Below are 19,435 nucleotides of genomic sequence, written 5' to 3'. Positions count from 1 at the left end.
GTTGGACGCTTAACCGACTGAGCCACCCAGGCGCCCCATTTTTCGACAACTTTTTAGAAGGCAGAAAACAAGGTCGGGAACAAGAAGGCAGGAGACCCCAAGTGTACTCCAAGGTTCAATCTGGCTAACATGAGGGGCAATGGAGAGACAACATGGGGCGCAGAGGCATCGATTTACAGGGCCCTCTGTCCTCAGAGCAGCCTGGAGACCCCTCAGCCAGACTCACGCTTCCCACCTGACCAGCCGGTTTCAGGCGAGTCAGACTTGGGGGCAAGCAAGAGAGAACCACTGTGAGAGCAGACATCCTGAGTGAGGTTCCCTGAAGAAAACACACTCCCAACTAGCATTGCAAAGTCAACGCCATGTGGGCCCTTTCCCCATAACATTTGCCGCTGCTCGGGTCTAGGAGGCGTTGTCCCTGGAAGGTGGGCTGTGACACGAAGGTGGGTTTTCCACTGGGCGCTGAGCAGCTGCCTCCACTAGCCAGGGGACACTCAGCTGGTTTTCTCTCTGGCCCTCTTTGTGCCGGGGCGGGGGGGGGGGGGGGGCGCATGGTAACGAGACACACGCTCCCTTGACCTTTCTCACTCACCAGCTTTTTGTCGACAAAGACACGATTGTTAATGCTGTTGGGACGTCGCATGACCTCCACCTCCTGAAGATCGACAATCGAGAAGATGAGCTGGTGACGCGGACCAACTCTTGGTGCTCACACTTAGTGGACGCGGTGAGTGAACGCGCGTCACGTACGCACTGTGCCCAGGTCTCTAGCTACCGGCCAGAGAGAAAGGGGAACTCTTTCCCCGGTAGCATAGACTCTTTGCAATAAGAAATAAAGTAGGATTAAGGATGGCAGAATTCCACACTGAAGACAGCGTTTGCCCCCACAGACTTTAAAAACCCCCCGTGCTAACCCGTCCTAACTCCTGCCTCAAAGACACGGATAAGTGGATCGAGGAGGCTTTAAAGTAAATGCGGATGGAACTATGCACATTTCAAAGAACGATTTCCTTTCCCCCAAATCGGACTCAGAGAACGTAAGCGAGTTCTCTGACTTAAGGACCTCGGGCTTTGGTTTCACCCCTCAGATCCACAAGGATGAGATCATGAGGAACCGCAGGCGCGTGAAGGAGATCCATCAGTACGTCGACCATGTACAGAACGAGCTGGACAACCTGGAATGCAGCGAGATCATAGATTAGGGCCGCGCCAGCCCAGACGGTCCTTCCCCGATGCAGCCCTCAGCCCAAGAGCACACTCACGCGACCGACAGCCTCAGAAGCGTTTCTGGGAATTTCTCAACCCAGAACCCTCCTAACCCCATTCTTCCCCCACCCCTGGGAAGGGTAGAGAAAAATAAAGAATTATGTCATCTTTTCTCCGGTCTTTAAAAAAATAATCAGAATTCCCGTTCGTCCCTGAGCAGGAGAAACAGTCCAAGACAAACAACTGGCCAGCCTACTGAGAGCGACCTCTTGAGGGGGCTGCCAGTGAGCCAGGAGACTCTTGGCCAGGGCCCGGTGTCAGCTGTGCGCCCACCGTTTCTGACGCGCCCAGGGCAGGCTGCCGGCAGTAGGCGGAGGAGGCGGACATGGTCTGAGCCCTTCTCTCCTCGTGCTGAGGAGTGACGCCCGAGGCCGCAGACCCCAGCATAGCCCTTGGGCCTGGGCCAGCCCCCCAAGGCAGAGGCCGTGGCTCCCTGTGGCTCTAAGGTTGGCTGCGGGGACCAGAGTACCCTCTGGAGGTTAAGGGCACGGGCTGGACCTCCCCCATCACCTCTGCAGCCTGAGCTTCGTCTATGAGGTGGAGGTACGACAACAGTGCCTCCTCTGAGCACGGTCAAGGGGGTCAGGGAGGGCACGTGGAAAGTGTGGAGAAGCACCCCCTCCATGAGGGGGGTGATGCCATTTTATTACTCGGGTACCAGGACAGGCGGCTCAGACTCTTTTGCTGCCCAAACTCTCGGATTCTTCCTGCTTCCCTTGCACTGGGTCCTGGCACCAGGAGACCGCACCTGCCACCCAGGGCAGAGCAAGTGGCCACGTCGGGAGGACACGGAGGGCTCCTGGAAGCAGGACACAAGTCAGGTGGCCTTGCCCTGCCTGCCTGGGCTTTTAACCCACAAACTATGCCTATTTTCTATTTTCGAGAGTAAATTATTTCTTCTAAAATACCAGGAACAGAAATAACCAGCTTAGAACAAAAAGGACTCAGTTTCAAAAGATGGTTTGATTAAAAACCGGGGTTGGGGGTGGCGGGGAGTCTTCAGGCCGAGGGCTGCACAGAGTTGTGTGTTGACGTGATTTCCCCATTGCGTGAGGCTCCCGGCCACGGGTGGCAAATAGCAGAACGTGCCGTGGGAGGTAAGCTGTTTGACCTTGGTGAAACCCAGACACGACGAGGGACGGAGAAAAGTCGAGGTGCAAATGAAAACAGGGCTCCACATTTCCAGGGCAGAGAAATATTTAATAAAATCAGGTTGGGAGGAAGTCACTGGTTTGCTTGGCTGGCTCGCTGGCTGCCGGCCGGGGCGGGGGCACCCAGCTTGGACTCGAGCTAACCTCAACAGCCGCCCTGGGTCCTGGGGGCATCTCGGGGCAGCGCCGAGCTGGGGCGTCTGTGGCCGTGCGTGCAGTCTCTGTCCGGCTGGGGCTGCCCGCCCCGCCTCACTGCTGCAGGAGCTTGTGTTTCACCGTGGCGCTCTCGGAACAGAGGTGGACGAAGAGGGTGCCGGCGGCCGTGCGCGCCCGCAGCTCCCGCAGCTCGTAGTCGTGGGCCCACTCGATGTTGCCCCACTTCTGGATCTGAGGGGAGGACGTGACATGCCGCTGGGTGACTGGCCAAGTGTCCGCGTGCCGACCGGCCAGAGCCACATTCCACCCCAATAGCTAGGGTGGGGGGACTGGACTGGGCCCCCATCTTGCCAAAACACAAGACCCCCACGGGGGAGGCGGCAGGTGAGAAAACGCAGGTGGGCAGAGCAGGCAGCCATGCTGACGGGGTGCAGACAGTTTGGGAGGGGTGCCGTCCAGGTCCAGGGCCCAGAGGCACCCACTGCCACAAATGCCACGTGCATCTCCCCCCAAGGGGGCCCAACCCGAATGCCATCCTCCTCCCACAAGGAGGCTGGTGGGAGGCAGCCTGGAAAATGTCATCCTCTGCAAGCTGCCTCGCTGGGCTGGGCTGCAAGTGCCCCCCTGCCTCCCCCCCCCCCCCCAGTGTGGGTGGGATAAATAAATCAACGAAGGCCACATGGTCGATTCAGTTCCGACTCCCTGGGGGTGCTGCAGAAACCTGTGCTCTGCACGCTGGAGCCGACTTGTGGATTGTCTCCAGGGCTCTAACAACTGCAGGGGAGAAGCCCAGACACGCAGTGTGGCCATCCAGATGTCAGCGGGACTCCAGCCAGGCCCTGCTGGCTCCTCCCTGGCCAGAGGCCCAGCTGCCCCAGCCCATCCAGGAACTCGGGATCTGCCATGCCACACGAGCTACTGGGATCTTTGGGCAGCCTGGTCAATGTGGACAACTGTGATCTGTCGTCTGAAGAGCACTTTACAGCTTTGGAGAGGCCTCCACATGTAACCCAGGTAACCCCGTTTTGTGGCAGATCGAACCTAGTTCAGAGACTGATGGCCTGGCTCGGGTGCCACCATAAAATGCAGAGCCCAGAATAGAGGGCAGGTTTCCTGGCCCCCCCCCCCCACCTCTCAAAGCCCTCACACCCCCACACATCACTCCCTGCCTGTTTAATTGTTCCTAGCTGGTCTCTTTTGCGACAGAGAAACAGTTTTTACCCCTGGCATTTTTCTGAGCAGATGACTAGACGGACTTGGGAAATAATGTCATTACAAAAGGGTTTTCATCATGCTAGGAGCCGATTTGTAATAGCAATTAACCTTCTGAGGTTGGAAAGAAAGCAGTAAAAAGACTGCAGAGAACGCCATAATTCTCAGAGTTAAAAAATGCAAATGACAGTGTAGCGAAACCATATTAATTTCAAACCCACTAAATGAAAACTTATGTACAAACAGCAGCCACCCGTGTTTGCTCTGCCAGCCAGATGACCCACCGTGTGAGTCAGGGCGCCAAGGCTCAGCTTAGCCTCTGTGTGAGCACGAACGTGGCTCCTAGTCCTGTTAGCGGGGCCCGTTCTTCGGGGCCCAGGCAGACGACTTTGATCTGCCTGTGAACCTCTATCTGTAGATAGTGGGGAAGGCCTGGAGTCACCCAGACCTGGCTCCAAACCCTGGCTCCAGCATTTTCCGGGGGTGGGACCCATGCCTCAGTTTCCTCCTGTGTAAAAAAGGGATAACAGCAGCCCCCACCTGGCCAGGTTGTTCAGAAGAGGTGAGGCGTGAGGGGAGAGCTAAGCATAGTGTTAGAACACAGTGGGAGCCCTCCCTGCCCTTATTTTGTGTTGTTATTTCTTGACAATACTTTCATCGGCCCTTAGTTTTGATTTCTGGATGTACATGAAAGTAGCCGAAGGCCAAATCTACATAAGAACATTTTAGATGGGCTAGCTCCCACCCCCAGTTAATCTGAGTCAGGGAGAGGAGAGGTGAGGCCCTGAGGTACCCCACCTCGGGCCGCTGGCTGCCTCACCTGGTACTCCTCCTCCAGGCGTGACAGCAGCACGGCCTGCTCCACTGTCAGGCGCCGGTCAATCAGGCCCAAGGTCAACACCATGGACTTGAGCTGGGTCACCACAAACTCAATCCCTGCGGGGATACAAGCCAGGTCAGGATCCAGGGCCCACCCCACCCCAAAACAGGGCAGTCACTGGACCTACACTTTGTTGAGTCCCTGCAGCCCTAGAGAGGTACAAAAGCACGACCTGGGAGAGAAAGGTCACAGGGGACATGCGCTTTGTGGTCGGCTCTGTATTCTTTCCCCACTCTTCTCAGACAGCCCTCTGGTTTCCCTCGGGGGTGTGATCCCACTTCCGCTCCTGCCCAGGGTGGGCACGGGACCTGAACCTACGCTGTCAAGAGAGCTCCACCCTCTGCCCAGTGACTGGTTTGCGGATGGCCACGTGACTGGAGCCAGGCCAATGAGATCTGAAGTTGAGATGCCTGAAGAGGAGAAAGCCAACCTTCTCCTGGGAGGGAGGGGAGCCTGCTGTCCCCCTTGGACTGAGTAGAAGGGTTAGCATCGGGGCCACCCCCTAGAGTGCCCCTGTGACACTCTGGGCTTCGGATGCCTATGCCCATCAGGCCGCCCTCCCAGGCCCGTAGGAAGCGCCACAAATACCTTGTAGGGCCCACATGTTGTAAGAGGCCAGGTGGCTGGTGAGCACTTCCCGAGTCCTGGCTGGGATGCTGGGCCCCATTATGCTGGTGGAGGAGCCGATCTCCACATCGTATCTGCAAGGAAAACGCTTCGCTGTGTCCTATTGCGTTGAAGCTGGCTTCGACAATGACACATTTTCAAGAACGGTCCTAACTATACAAGGCACAGGAGAAACATAACGGAGTAAAGGCAATTTTTGTCATTTTCTTTCGTATGTAACTCATTTTTCCTGTTGGTTTAGAAATATCCTTGCTGAAATTTCTAATAGTAACACCGTGAATGGCCAGGTTGTTTTGTAAACCATTAAGGATGAGAATCTCAAGTGCCACAAAAAGCAGATAATTTTGTACCAGAGCAAAGATCTCCAGGCACCTACGCTATCGTTATATTTCATTAAACTCTGCAGTGACACCGTGCCTTCAGAGCTCTTACACAATGCTGTAGTGGTTACATTTTATGGGATCCTTTAGTGCAGTGGCTGTGCCTTTTACTATAAAACCCAAGGATACCCGGCACACTGTGGGCATTCAGGAAACGCGTACAAATGAGACTGACCGATATCACTTCGGTGAAAAATGGTTTGCCAAAAGCAACTCTGTGTACGCTTACAAAATACTACGGTCAGAGCAGTACCATGGTAGGAGCCCTTCCAAACTCCCCCGGAATGAAATGAAATTGAATTCATGTTGCCACCCCATCAACAGTTTGTTCAACTTTGCACAAAAGGACCTTTCTGCTAAGGAAACATGCTGGGTATCGTCAATTCCTAGAAGCCTTACATTCACAGGATAAACGTTACCAGACTCGTCCTCACGTGCATACGTATCACATACGCCGTTTTCGGATTTGGTTTAATGGTACAGCACTCGTGGCCATGATAAAGACGGTAACTGCCCAGATCTGAGTATTTACCGTGTACCAAGCGGGATACTGGGCATCACTTTGTTTGCTCCTCACAATACACTAAGAGGTGGGGATTATGAGGACCACTCACAGACAAGGAAGCTCAGAGAGCTCACGGCACTAGCCGCGGGTCACCCAGCCAACCGTGGCAGAGCTGGGGCTCCATCCCTACGTTCAGCACAGCGCGAACAGACAGCAGGTGCTTGGTGCGTGGTGGCTGATACTGACTTGAGGAGCATTTTTTTCCCAAGGTGCCCAGTCCCGTCCCTAAACATGCGAGAGGTGCTGAATTCCACGGGTCAATTAGCCAAGGGCTTTGGTGGTCCAGCGTGCCCCCTGACCGCACCAGCCTGCCCAACACTGTGGGGCCGCGCCTCTTACCTTTCTTCGGCCCATTCGATGATCGGGTCCCACTCGTTCCTTTGAAGTTCCACTAATGTCGCTGGCTCATCCACCCTGTAGCTAATTCATTGCAAAAGTCACCTTCGTTACTAAAAAAGTACAATTCTTTCACTCAGTGACAGACGATGGAAAAACACAAAAGGCCACCGCAAAAAACCTCTCCACTCAATTCCCCCCACCCAGCCCTACCAGTCCTTCCTGAAAGCAGTAGTTCTCAAAGTGTAGCCTTGGGGCCAGCAGCAGAGCGTCACCTCAGAACCCGATAGAAATGCCAGTTCTCTGGCCCCACCCCCCATCTATGGAAAGCAGAAGCTTGAGGGGTGGAGACCAGCAATCTGTGTTTTAACAAGCCCTCTAGGGGATTCTAATGTAACCTTGGGTTTGAGAACCACTGTCCTAAATGTCCCCAGTCATCTGACAGGCCAAGGCTTGCAACGCGGTCAATGCCATTCTGAACACTAACACTGCACCCCCAGATCCACAGGATGCTGATCCTACGATGATCAGGATCCTGGGATGCTGTGCCAGAAGCTCAGTCACTGCGTCCCTACCTACCCTAACCCTTCCGAGAGACCGTGCCCCTGGCCACAAATTGCCCGTGGGCACCTCGTGAGCCCACATGCTCCTGGCTACACATGCAGCTGCTGGCTCGGATGCCTGACGCCACGTGGTGCCACTTATTGTGACAAAGAGACCCAGAAATGGGAGTCGGCTGAGGGGAGCTGCGCGGCAAGGCCTCACGGGGCGGGAAGACGAGGGGACACCCCGGAAGGCCACCGTGCGGCGTGAGCAGAAGGGAGAAGAGACACCGTGAGGGCGCAGGAAAATGGGCCGCTGCGATGATCAGGCTGTGGGACAGCTCAGGATTCTAGAGCATTTGGGCTGGCCGACACGTGCCGCTCAAGCACTTCTGTCCTTCCCCAGCTTGCCTTCAACAACACCACCCAGTTAGCTGAAGAACACTGGCACGGGAGGGAGGATTCAGAAGTGGAAGCAGCCAGCTCCTGAGAACGAGTGACCGTCTCCGGGTCCAAGCTGACGAGTGAGAACCACGATGCCTACGTGAGAGTGTGCCGGTGGCCACAGGTCCAGCATCGAACGCCCCACCGGGAGTTGGCCAGTGACCCCCTTGGTCCTGGAGCCCGTGAGAGCTACATATGCTACCCTACCCCGGCCCGGACAAAAGGACAGCTGCCGGGCTGCAGAAAAGAACACCCGGGGCTCTGACACTGGTGTACCCCGAGGAGCCCTCCCTCCCAGGGACGCGCAGGGCGGGCGGCTAAGTGGTGATGTCAAGCAGACCGCCTCCCTGCCCTCTGAGATAAAGGAAAAGGGTCTGCGTCTTCCGCTGATAACTGTCTGGGCAAATGAGGCAAACAGCCCAAGGGACCCACTCAGTCCAAGGGGAATGCCCATCTAAATGTCAATTACCAGATGGTGTCGGTGTCCAGAAACTTCACAGCCGCCTGGATCAGCTGGTCCTTGTTTCGCTGGGTAGGGTTGTCTAGAGACGTGTTGCACAATGTGGTCTGAATCAGGAGGCAAAAAGCCCCGTCACCACCACTGGGCCCAGGCAAAAAGCACTGCGTCCCAGGGGACACTGCCTCCAACCACAGCAACACGGAGAACCAGACAGCACCGCCCAGGAAGTGCTGGAGCCAAAGCGAAGCCCCCGGCCCCACGTGTCTCCACAACTCCAGCTGTAGCACATCTACCGAGAGCTCCGTGCCACATGCTGTGTGTGACAGCCCGTGGGCCCGTGGGCTTCTCACAGCAGCCCTGGGAGTAATGAAGCTGCCCAGGTCTCGTGCTCTCCACTACCAGGCTCTGCTCTATGTAATTGAATCCTTATGACATCCTTGTTCTGAGCAGGGGGACTGCAGCGGGCCAGACCAGCAGGGGAAGGGTCAGCACACTCAAGGAGGCGAGTGTGGCTGGAGTCCACCCCTGAGGGCCTCATCTGAATTTGGAAAAGACTCTCAATTTTTGCCAGGTACCCTAGGAAGCCAGCAGTCGGGGTATACGTTCATGAACTTGTTACCAGGTGCATGGTGTAGAACTTGATGGTGTCCTGCTGGGAGTCCCATTCAGTGGCCACTGCGATGGCCAGGGCCTCGCTGGGGACGGTAAAGAGCTTGGCTTGGGGAGTTTTCAGCTTCCTGTGGTCCAGGTTTATCTCAAAGCCACCTTGAAAGATCAAATGAAAACCTCTCAGGGATTGTTAAGTGGAATCGAGTGACCATTCCTATATTTAGCTACTTGAATTGGTGCAGACAAAGACAACTCTGAGTCCCTTCACGGAGGGCTTACAGAAACCTATCCAACAAAAGCACGAAGGGTAATCTCACTGCTAAAACCAGCTAGAGATGAAAAATGTTTCTACCCATTCACAGAAAAAAAAAAAAAAAAAGAAAGAAAGAGAGGCAGTCAAAACTTCAGACACTCACCTTCACCCTGTGTGATGCTGACATTCTGATAAAACCTCTTCCTTTCTGTAAAAAAAGATTTTTCAAAAAGGCCGTTTAAAATAACGTCGAGACGGCTCAGGAAGTGACAAGACCAGCTAGTGTCATTACTGCTAATGCTGATTGATTGGCTTGATTTTCATATCACTATTCAAGGTCTGCCCTACTCTACGCGGCATAATCAACAGCTTCTGATTAAAGTTGGAAGGAGGAGGGCATGCACTCTCCAGGGATGAGGGAGGAACAGGACATACTGGTCATGCCCCCGCCAGCCCCCGAGCCCAGGAATAGTCTGATCACGAAGCATTGCAAAGCTGCAGACTGTCTGACGTGACAGATTTTTCCAGCACTTTGTGCTTTAACGTCTAAGCATGCTCCTCCCCCAACACCACCCCCACCAGCACTGCCCCCATGCCAGAACAACGTGCTCCCATCCAAAGATCGTATCTGAGTGTGATAAAGCCCGAGATCCATTTTGGGCAAGGGTCTGATGCCTCTAAGTAGGCAAGAGAGGAAAGCCAGTGTGGACGTACGTGTGCACGTGTGTGGTAAGGGGAGATCCCAGGAGCATTTCTCATCCTCTCTATCCAATTAATTAACCTAATTAACCAGCTTGCCTGTGTATTCAACAAGAACTCCAGGCAATTCCTTTTTTTTTTTTTTTTTACTTAATTTTTTTTAATGTTTATTCATTTTTGAGAGAGAGAGACAGAGTATGAGCAGGGGAGGGGTAGAGAGAGAGGGAGACACAGGATCCGAGTTGTCAGCACAGAGCCTGATGGGGGGCTCGAGCCCATGAACCGCGAGATCATGACCTGAACTGAAGTCGGATGCTTAACTGACTGAGCCACCCAGGTGCCCCTCCAAGCATTTCCTTTAAGAATGGGGAAACAGGAGGGGCGCCTGGGTGGCGCAGTCGGTTAAGCGTCCGACTTCAGCCAGGTCACGATCTCGCAGTCCGTGAGTTCGAGCCCCGCGTCAGGCTCTGGGCTGATGGCTCAGAGCCTGGAGCCTGTTTCCGATTCTGTGTCTCCCTCTCTCTCTGCCCCTCCCCCGTTCATGCTCTGTCTCTCTCTGTCCCAAAAATAAATAAACGTTGAAAAAAAAAAATTAAAAAAAAAAAAAAAAAAGAATGGAGAAACAGGAGTGCCTGGGTAGCTCGGTTGGTTAAGCATCTGACTCTTGATTTTGGCCCAGGCCGTGATCTCACAGTTTCATGAGTTCAAGCCCCATATTGGGTTCTGCGCTGACAGCACAGAGCCTGCTCTGGATTCTCTGCCCCTTCCCCTCTCATGTGCCGTCTAGCTCAAAATAAACTTTAAAAAAGTGGGGTGGGGGGGAGAGGAATATGTGTCCTATGATATGTGAAAATAACTTGAATAAAATCTTGTGTGAAAATGTAAACAAATCCCCCCTCTTCTGCTTGGAGGGCTTAAAAACCAAGAGGGCCTCATAGGAATTATGCAGATTCCTTCAGCTAATAAGGAACAAGTAGGTCACATTTTGGGAGCTAAAAACCATAACCCAGTCTTAACCTTTGTTAGCACAAAACCTTGACTCTTTCATTCGTTCCTGCTGTTCCATATTCACTGGGTGCTAAAAGCCTTCAGAGTCCATTAGTGAAGTTACTTGTTGGAAATAACAATGCAGCATGCGGAGGAGGGAACTCATTAGTTTTTAATGCTTTTTAACTTCTTTTAGTGCTTAAAAAAAAAAAAAGCAAACCAAACATAAGTTAAAATGAATTCAGGGGTGCCTGGGTGGCTCAGTCAGTTAAGCATCTGACTTTGGCTCAGGTCGTGATCTCGCAGTTCATGAGTTCAAGCCCCATGTCAGGCTCTGTGCTGTCAGCTGAGCCTGGAGCCTTCTTTGGATTCTGTGTCCCTCTGCCCCTCCGCGGTTCACACTCTGTCTCTCTCTCTCAAAAATAAATACACATTAAAAAGAATTAATTCAAATAGACTATGAAAATCAGGAGAGCTTCGTTTGTGCATGGCGCGGGGGGGGGGGAGGTGGGGAGGTAAAACGGAGGCAGAGTATCTGGTCTTCCTCCAAACGTGGTATTTTCAGGTTTTCCACGACCCATCAGTTTTTCCCAAATTTCGTGTTCTATCATTGATGCTTCAAGTCCAAACTGCATGTCCACAGTCACGCTTTTACTAAAGCCCAACGGGTTTCCCACTTCCAAAAACCGTATGCCTACCAGGTGCCAGGTACTATTCTAGGTATGTGGGATAAAACCATGAATAAAAATGACAAAAATCCCTGTCTTTATGGAGTCAAAATACTTAAAAAATAAAGTGGCAGGGTCTGGCCACCGAGATGCTCCTGCATTATTATGGCACAAGTTACCACCTTTCCCTGAAACGATAACAGTGATTCTCTCACACATTTGACTCCAGGATAGAAAGTCTGCACCATCCTGGTGCTTTCAAAAGCCCCTACTTCACGTGCCATCCCGTCACGTTCGGGTAGCAGATGAAACACGAACCTGGAGGCCTCCTTGCATAGGTCTGGAGGCACCCGGACCACATCCAGTATGTTCTCCAATGCCTGAGCTGGGCAACGTGTCTAAAGCCAGGCCAGACAGGAAGTGGGAAGAGATCTGAAAGCTGACTCATCACCAGTGGGGGAAGGATCTGCCCCCCTCGGCAGGAAGCGCCACCAGAGAGCATTCTAGCACACAGCGCGACACAGCCCCGGGAAGTGGGCCCAAGAGACCTGGACTTGGGGCAGAAACTGACAGCACAGGCTGAACCTTCCAAAGCTGGCAGGACAGTGAGGTTTCCCACGAGGGAAGTCTTTTTTTCTCTGCTTTGCTGGTCAGGCTTTGGTTCCTCTGTCCTGGCCAGGTCCCCCTCTGTATCTGATTCAGAAAACTGGAAGGGAGTGGGAAGGCTAGAAGGGCAAGGATGGGTCAACCCAAATTGCTCAAAACAGCAGTAAGCCATGCAGAAAGAGACGACAGCCCTGGGCGAAAGGGGCACAAAGTCTGCCGGGCTTCAGGACAGGGCAGGCCCACGTGCGGCGTGTTTTAAACACGTGCTCACCTGAGCGCAGTGGACACGTGGAGGGGCAAACTTCAGGCTTAGAACAAACTTCCAGCGAGTACCGACCCTGTTCCAGGAAGGGGAATAAGACCTGGGGGTCAGAATCAAAGCTCACCCCTGCTCGCAAGGCACTTCCTGTCTACTGGGAAGCTGAACGCGAATCCAGCCAAACAGTAAAGTTATTTTGAAGGCCCAAGTACAAGGAACACTGGAAACATACACAAACACACGCACACACACCAGGAGAGCCTAATCTCATCTCATCGCGGGCTAAAGGAAGACCTCCAGGCAGTCAGATTTCATCTGAGACCTGATGGAGAGGCAGGAGTTGGCCAGTCGGCACTGATGGATTCTTTTTTTGGAGGGGGGGGGTGGGGGGTGGGGGTGTGTGTGGAAGGAATTTCGAGCAGAAGAAACTGCTTACAGGAAGGTCTTTGGCCTCATGAGAGCATGAGAGTTTGGAGAACTAAAAAGATGGTCAGAAGGACAAGAACGTAGCTATCCTGCAGAGGATGGTTCAAGATGCCCAGGGAGGGGGGTGAGGGCCAGATCTGGGGGAGGGGGCTGGGTAGGTCACAGTACGGAGGCAGAGGGAGCCAAGTTAGAGGTTCACATAGGAAAACAAAGCCAGGATCTGGAAAACTAATTTGGTGGAATCCAGGCCCCCCAACAATGTCAAAAGAGGGAGGCTCTTCACCTGAACCCTCAAAGGTCTTGGGTCACGTAAAATAAATCGTGAGACCAGGAACCTCGGAAGCACCCATATTCTCAGTGAACACAGGACTAGCTGTCAGCAACAGGGACCTCATCTTTAAAGATGAAATTAACACCTAAGCCTTGTAGGATCACACAGAACTTGGGTCTGTTCTCAGTATGAATCGCTCTCTTTACAGAACACCTGTTTCAGTGGCAAAAACACGGTCGGTGCCTTTTACACGTGGACTGTGTAGATATAAAGACATAGGTATGTGAACAAGTATTGAATTTTAAAAGCTAGCCCCAAGAAAATAGGCTATATACACAGAGAAGCAGCGAGCGACTTTAAAAACCTGCTCGTGTGATGAGTGACTTGGAAATTAATGACCATCAGGTCCTTCTCCTGTGAGGTCATTTCAATCCATAAAAAGAAACAGGCCTGTTGGGGCTCAGTCGGTTAAGTGCCCGGCTCTTGATTTCAGCTCAGGTCATGATCTCACAGTTCCTGGGTTTGAGCCCCATGTCGGGCTACATGCTGACAGTACTGAGCCTGCTTGGGATTCTCTCTCTCTGCTCCTCCCCCACGTGCACGCGCGCGCACACACACTCTCTCTCAAAATAAATAAAAAAAAGAAAGAAAGAAAGAAACAGGCTGTTTTCTGTGTCCCTTCTCCTACATGCCTCCTCCTGTCCTAGGCTTCATGGACCAGTGAGCAATCTTTCTACCAGCCTCAATTTTCGCCAGGCCTTTGCTTTGGAAAGACTCAAAGCTTCAGAACTACAACTCCCACAGTGCAGCAAGAACAGAGAAAGTGCCCTCTGGAAGGTCTCAACACCTTTATCTTTTTAAACAGTGCCATCTGGTGGGCCTGAAGCCTTAAAGCTAGATTCTGACTTCGGGCATGACTTCATCCATAATCCTAGGGCGGCTCCAGACCATCTATTTCAGAACTGACAGCCTGAAAATAAAAAAGACAACCCAACTCAAAAATGGTCAAAGGATCTGAATAGACATCTCTCCACCAAAGAAAATGTACAAAAACCAGCACATGAAAAAGATGCTGGACTTCATCACCATCAGGAAAACGCAAAACAAAAGCGGGAGAAACCACTTTGTAACCACTGGGATGGCTATAATTAAAAACAGGTAATGACAAACGTTGACAAGGATGTGGCCAAACTGGGACCTTCACGCAGGGCTGGTGGAAACGTAAGCTGGTACGGCCACCTTGGGAAAGTGTAGCAGTTCCTCAAAAAGTCAGTTACCAGTTGACCAACAATTCTACTCTCAGATATGTGTCTATGAGAAATGAAAACATACACCCACGGGGCGCCTGGGTGGCTCGGTCAGTTAAGCGTCCGACTTCAGCTCAGGTCACGATCTCGCGGTTCGTGAGTTTGAGCCCTGCGTCGGGCTCTGGGCTGACGGCTCGGAGCCTGGAGTCTGCTTCCGATTCTGTGTCTCCCTCTCTCTCTGCCCCTCCCCCGTTCATGCTCTGTCTCTCTCTGTCCCAAAAATAAATAAACGTTAAAAAAAAAAATAAATAAAAAAAAAAAAACCAACATACACCCACATAAAAAGTTGTACACACACACAACTTGTACACAAATGTTTAGAGCAGCATTTGGAATAGCCAAACGATGTTAACAACCCAGACGTTCATCAGGAGATGGATGGAGAAATAAGATGTGATATGGCCATACAACTGAATATTACTCAGCTATTAAAACACGTGGGTACTGATACATGCTACAACTTGGATAAACCTTGAAAACAGTCTAAATGAAAAAAGAGCCTGCCCCAAAAAGACTGCATTCCATTTATGAAATGTCCAAACTAGGGAAATCTACAGAGACAGGAAGTAGAATAGTGGTTATCTAGGGCTAGAGGGATAGGGAGGGAAGGAAAAGGTGATGGCTAAAGGGCACAGGGCTTCTTTTGGGGCTGATAAAAATGTTCGAGAACCATGGTGATGGCTGTACAACTCTGTGAGGATACTAGAAACCACTGCATTCTACATTTTAAATGAGTGAATTGTAAGTGAATTGTCTCTCCATAAAGCTGTTAAAAAAAATTTCTTCAGGGTTGGGGTGCCTAGGTAGCTTAGTCAGTTGGGCATCTGGCTCTTGATTTCGGCTCAGGGCATGATCTCATGGTTCGTGGGATTGAGCCTCACGCCGGGGTCTGCACTGGCAGCACAGAGCCTGCTTGGGGTTCTCTCTCTCTCTCTCTCTCTCTCTCTCTCTCTGCCCCCCCCCCCAATAAATAAACTTTAAAAACTCTTCGGGGCAAATACATCTGCCATAGCAATTAATGTAAATGAGCTAAATCACTAAACACGTTTTTTTCCCAATTGCTCTAGCATCCTGAGGAGGGGTTGGCCAACTTTTCCCATAAAGAGCCAGAGTAAATATTTTAGGCTTGGCGGGCCATATGGTCTCTGTTGCAATTAGTCAGCTCTGCAGTGAAAGTAGCCTTAGATTATACGAAAATGAATGAGGATGGCGGTGTTCCAATAAAACTTTATTTACAAAAACAGGTGGCAGGCTAGGGGCTCTGTCTACAGAATCTCCCGCAACCCAACACAGCCGCTCTATAAAGGCAGGGCAAGTAATGCCTCTGAGGTGGTAGAGATTCTGAGAAGCTAAATGACTTGTCCAGGTAACAATTTAAATTTTTTTTTAAATGTTTATTTATTTTTGACAGAGAGAGAGAGAGAGACAGAGCGTGAGCGGGGGAGGGGCAGAGAGAGAGAGAGGGAGACACAGAATCCAAAGCAGGCTCCAGGCTCCGAGCTGTCAGCACAGAGCCCGATGCGGGGCTCGAACTCACAGACCGCGAGATCACGACCTGAGCCGAAGTCGGACGCTCAACCGACTGAGCCACCCAGGCGCCCCATCCAGGTGACAATTTAAACAGAGGACACCAGCCTGGACTTTTGCTGGGCATGGCACTCAGCCAGACAAGCAGCCTCTCCGGAACACCTTCCCCCTCTATGAAGAGCTGGTGGATCACGGACAAGCAGTATAGAGCTGGACCACCCCACACCCTCACACAGCTCTCCTTGCTGCAAAATCTCCTCCAACACCCCAGGGACCCTTTCCCAAACCCCTCCTCTCCTTCTGACACCCTTCAGCGGCACTGCCATTCCTAAGGAGCCAAGTTCAATCTGCTTGCCAACCAAGTCTTCATGGAGAAGTCCCCCACCTGGGTTTACTATTCCGCCATCCCAGAGACTCACAGAATCTCAAACCGGTAATGTCTTTGCAGTGCACTCATTGGCCTGGTTTCAGGTACCTCCCTCCCACCGGGCTTCATTCTTTCATTCCTGTTTTCTTTCATGTTTGACTAACTACCACGAGCCAGATACTTCCAAGAGCCTAAACTAGTAAAGTATGCAGTAGAAAGGAAGCAGAGATGGTGGATCGTGGGCCACCATAGTGGGAGGTGGCATCCACGAGTCTAAATTAACCCTCTGCCTGTGCCAATTTAAGTGAACTCCTGAATGTGTCCCTTTGCTTGTGTCATTATCTTCCTGGGATATTGTAAAGGAAACTCTCGTTTTCCTTTACACATTCACACAGACACCCTATACTCCAAATGTGTGGGGGTTTTGCCACCCATCAACTCTGTGACACCAGTGGGTGTCCTACAATTCAATTCAGTTCTGACGGTATCCGCCTGGGGATAGCATCGGATCCCACAAGGGCTCAGTCCCACAAGACTGCATTCCCCGGCTCCCTGCAGATGGCAAATGCAAGCCCAGATGGTCGGTCTCCTATGCTGCTGACCTACTGGCTATAAATCAGAGGTTCCCAGGACCCCTCCAATTTGCCAGAGTAGCTCATAGCACTCAGAAAAAAAGATTTTACTTACTAGATTACTAGCTTATTATAAAAGGATACAACTCGGGAACAGCCACACAAAGAGATGCACAGGGCAAGCTATGGGGGAAAGGGTATGGGGCTTCCGTGCCTTCTCGGGGCACGCTACTCTTCCAGCATCGCTACGTGTTCACCAACCCAGAGGCTCTATGAACCCCACAGTTCAGGGATTTTATGGAGGCTTCATTATATGGGCATGATTAATTAAATCACAGGCCATTAGTGATCAAATCAATCTCCCGCCCTTCTCCCCTCCCCAGAGGTCCGGGGTGGAACTGAGAGTACCGAAACTCTAATCTTGTGGTCGGTTCCCCTGGCAACCAGCCCCCCCACCCTCCTCAGGTGCTTTCCAAAAGCCACCTCATTAACATAACCTCAGGTGTGGTTGAAAGGGCCTTAAGAATAAAACACTCCTTCCGGATTTTGTATCTCTGAGGCTATTTTAGGACAAGAGACCAAATAGCGTAACAAAAGCTTCTTCCGTAGGTCTTATTGCTTAGTAATTACAAGGGTTTTAAGAGATGCGTGCCAGGAACTGCAGGAAAACCAAGTACAGACAGTTGATCTTTGAACAACATGGGTTTGAACCGCGCAGATCCACTTATACCTAGATTTTTTTTTACAGTACAGTACATGTTATTTTCTCTTATGATTCTATTTTAATTTTCCTAATAACATTCTTTAATCCAGCTTACTTTAAGGATACTGAATATAATACATATAACATACCAAATGGGCGTTCATCTACTGTTCATGTTATGGCTAAGGTTTCTGGTAAACAGTAGGTTGTTAGTAGTTCGGTTTTGGGGGAATCAAAGTTACATGCGAATTTTTGCTGGTGGGGGTTGTGCTGGTGCCCCTAACCCATATGTTGTTCAATGGCCAACTGTATATTTCTCCTTAGAGCTCACAATATCACAGATGCCCTTCCCTCTTTACTGGCTCTTCATGGCCCACGTCCAGGCCTTTCAACTTGGACCCTGACAGGTAAAAAAGCTCAGCTCCTTGCTGCATCCAACTCTCTCCATTTGCATAAAATTATGAAACTTAACAGAAGGATCCTCGAAGGCAACCTAGTCCTTCAACTCACAGAGGAAAATGAGGCCCAAAGGAAGCAGTCTCGTGCCCAATATCACACGGTACCTCACAGGTTCAGCCAGCATTAAACCCCAGACCTGTACTTCGGCCACAATGCCAAACTATCTTAGAGTTCTAGATTTTCTAAAGCAGGCAACATTACAGCAAGGTTCCTCAACCTCTGCTGTCATCTCTGAACTTGTTCTAGCCACCAACACTCTTCCTCCTCCTCTCCACTGAACTTCTACTCATCTGTCAAGATTCAGCTGAAACGTCCTTTCCATCCAAGACCCTTTCTAGAGCCTCAAAACCCCCGAGGTGGAAACAGGTGCTTCTTTATGTTCTCCCAGCTTCCTTGTATTTCCCTTATCACAAAATACTACACACTATTGCTTAATCAGACTATTATAACCTGCAGTTGACAGTGAACATCATTAGAGGGAGACCACGACTGCCTGGAAGGCCACCGTGCCTCCAGCTCTCAGCAGAGAAAAACTAACTGAATGAAAAGAGAGTGTTACTACTCTTCACTCATTTAAGGCAGTCACTCCCACTCTTTCCCTAAAAATTGTCCCCAGAAGCAGTGACAAAGCCACTACCTTCTTCTAGGCCTTATCAGTCAGAAGTAGAGAAAGGAGGCATCAGGGTCAACTCCTTAGCAGAAATGGCAGGGATCGTGGTAGGCCAGTGGGAGGGAGGGCCAGGAAACCCGCAGAGAAACTGGCCGGGATGGAAGATGAATGCCGACCGAATGCCCCCGTTCCAGGGTCCTTCTGTGCCCAGCCATCGGGACACAGAAAACAGGCCGATCTTTGCCCTCCACAAACTTCTCACAGAGTCTGCTCTGTGACCTTGGGGTAGTCCTGATCCAGAACCCAAATTTCCCTGTCTGAAAACAAGAATGCCATCTGCTTTCCTTACTGGAAAGGAAAACTATAAGCGCTGAGAAAAGCTGCACGTGCCAAATGACCCTCAAGCGGTCTGCCCTTGCTTGCGCTTCTATTCGCCCTCCCCCCACCCCCATCTGTAGCAGGACCCGAAAGCACTGCGTAACTTCATGAGCCTGCATCCTTCCTCGGTTACCCTGCCCTGCACAGCCAAACCCCTCAGCCCACCTTAGCCCGGCTCGATCCCTGGCCAAAAGTGAATCTGCTCTGACCTCCCTCACCTGTTGGGGGGGCATAGGCCCGGGCAGGGGACAGGGGGTTTGGCTCCGGCCCCACGGAGGCGGTGAGGGCACCCCGAGGCTGGTTCAGGAGGCGGCGCCCCGCGTCCCGCAGCCGGAGGCAGCTCCTCCACATCGCGCCCGAGAACCTGGGAGGACGACCCGCGCGAAACCTGAGAGCAGGAAGCAGAGTGAAGGGATCCCCAAGCCGCACGCTCGGGCTGTACGGAAACCGCTCACCACCTCCCCAGAGCCCTCAGCCTCCCCTGGACGCCGCCATCTTCCGCTTGACACCAGCGGCGCGCCGTCGCTCCGGCGCGCCTCCTGCGCACACCCCCAGTCAATCAGCATCACAAACGCACCTCGCCCCGCCCCCTCCACGCCGCGCCTCGGGATGAAGACTACAAGTCCCAGAGGGCCGCTCGCGCACCCCGCCACGTGTTTTCTTCGCCCGCCAATGGGTGGAAGCGCCGCGTGAGCCTGTTCCCGCCCCCCGGGCG

The 19,435-nt window shown here is 52.0% G+C and overlaps 2 protein-coding genes across 2 annotated transcripts in view; one reads left to right on the top strand and one right to left on the bottom strand.

Annotated features, from left to right (window-relative positions):
* Window positions 1-1,378, top strand: part of DRC3 (dynein regulatory complex subunit 3) — a 35,044-nt gene extending 33,666 nt beyond the window's left edge. Inside the window, exons 13-14 of the mRNA XM_086686193.1 lie at window positions 596-727; window positions 1,089-1,378. Of these exons, the coding sequence (XP_086542319.1) occupies window positions 596-727; window positions 1,089-1,202 (246 nt within the window). The 3' untranslated portion in view covers window positions 1,203-1,378. The remainder of the gene's footprint in view (window positions 1-595; window positions 728-1,088) is intronic.
* A 1,067-nt stretch (window positions 1,379-2,445) lies between these two features.
* On the bottom strand, window positions 2,446-19,235 carry ATPAF2 (ATP synthase mitochondrial F1 complex assembly factor 2). Its single transcript, XM_025920378.2, has 8 exons — window positions 18,939-19,235; window positions 9,045-9,089; window positions 8,639-8,784; window positions 8,029-8,126; window positions 6,577-6,657; window positions 5,254-5,366; window positions 4,606-4,721; window positions 2,446-2,804 (listed from the first exon to the last, which is right to left on the bottom strand). The coding sequence occupies exons 1-8, from the start codon at window positions 19,069-19,071 to the stop codon at window positions 2,667-2,669; spliced, it is 870 nt and encodes a 289-aa protein (XP_025776163.1). The 5' UTR covers window positions 19,072-19,235; the 3' UTR covers window positions 2,446-2,666.
* Between the last annotated feature and the right edge of the window lie 200 nt (window positions 19,236-19,435).

This window comes from Puma concolor, chromosome E1 (assembly GCF_028749965.1).
Source record: "Puma concolor isolate L17-30 chromosome E1, mPumCon1.1.hap2, whole genome shotgun sequence".
In the NCBI taxonomy this organism is placed as follows: Eukaryota; Metazoa; Chordata; class Mammalia; order Carnivora; family Felidae; genus Puma; species Puma concolor.
This window is presented reverse-complemented; position numbering and strand designations above follow the sequence as displayed.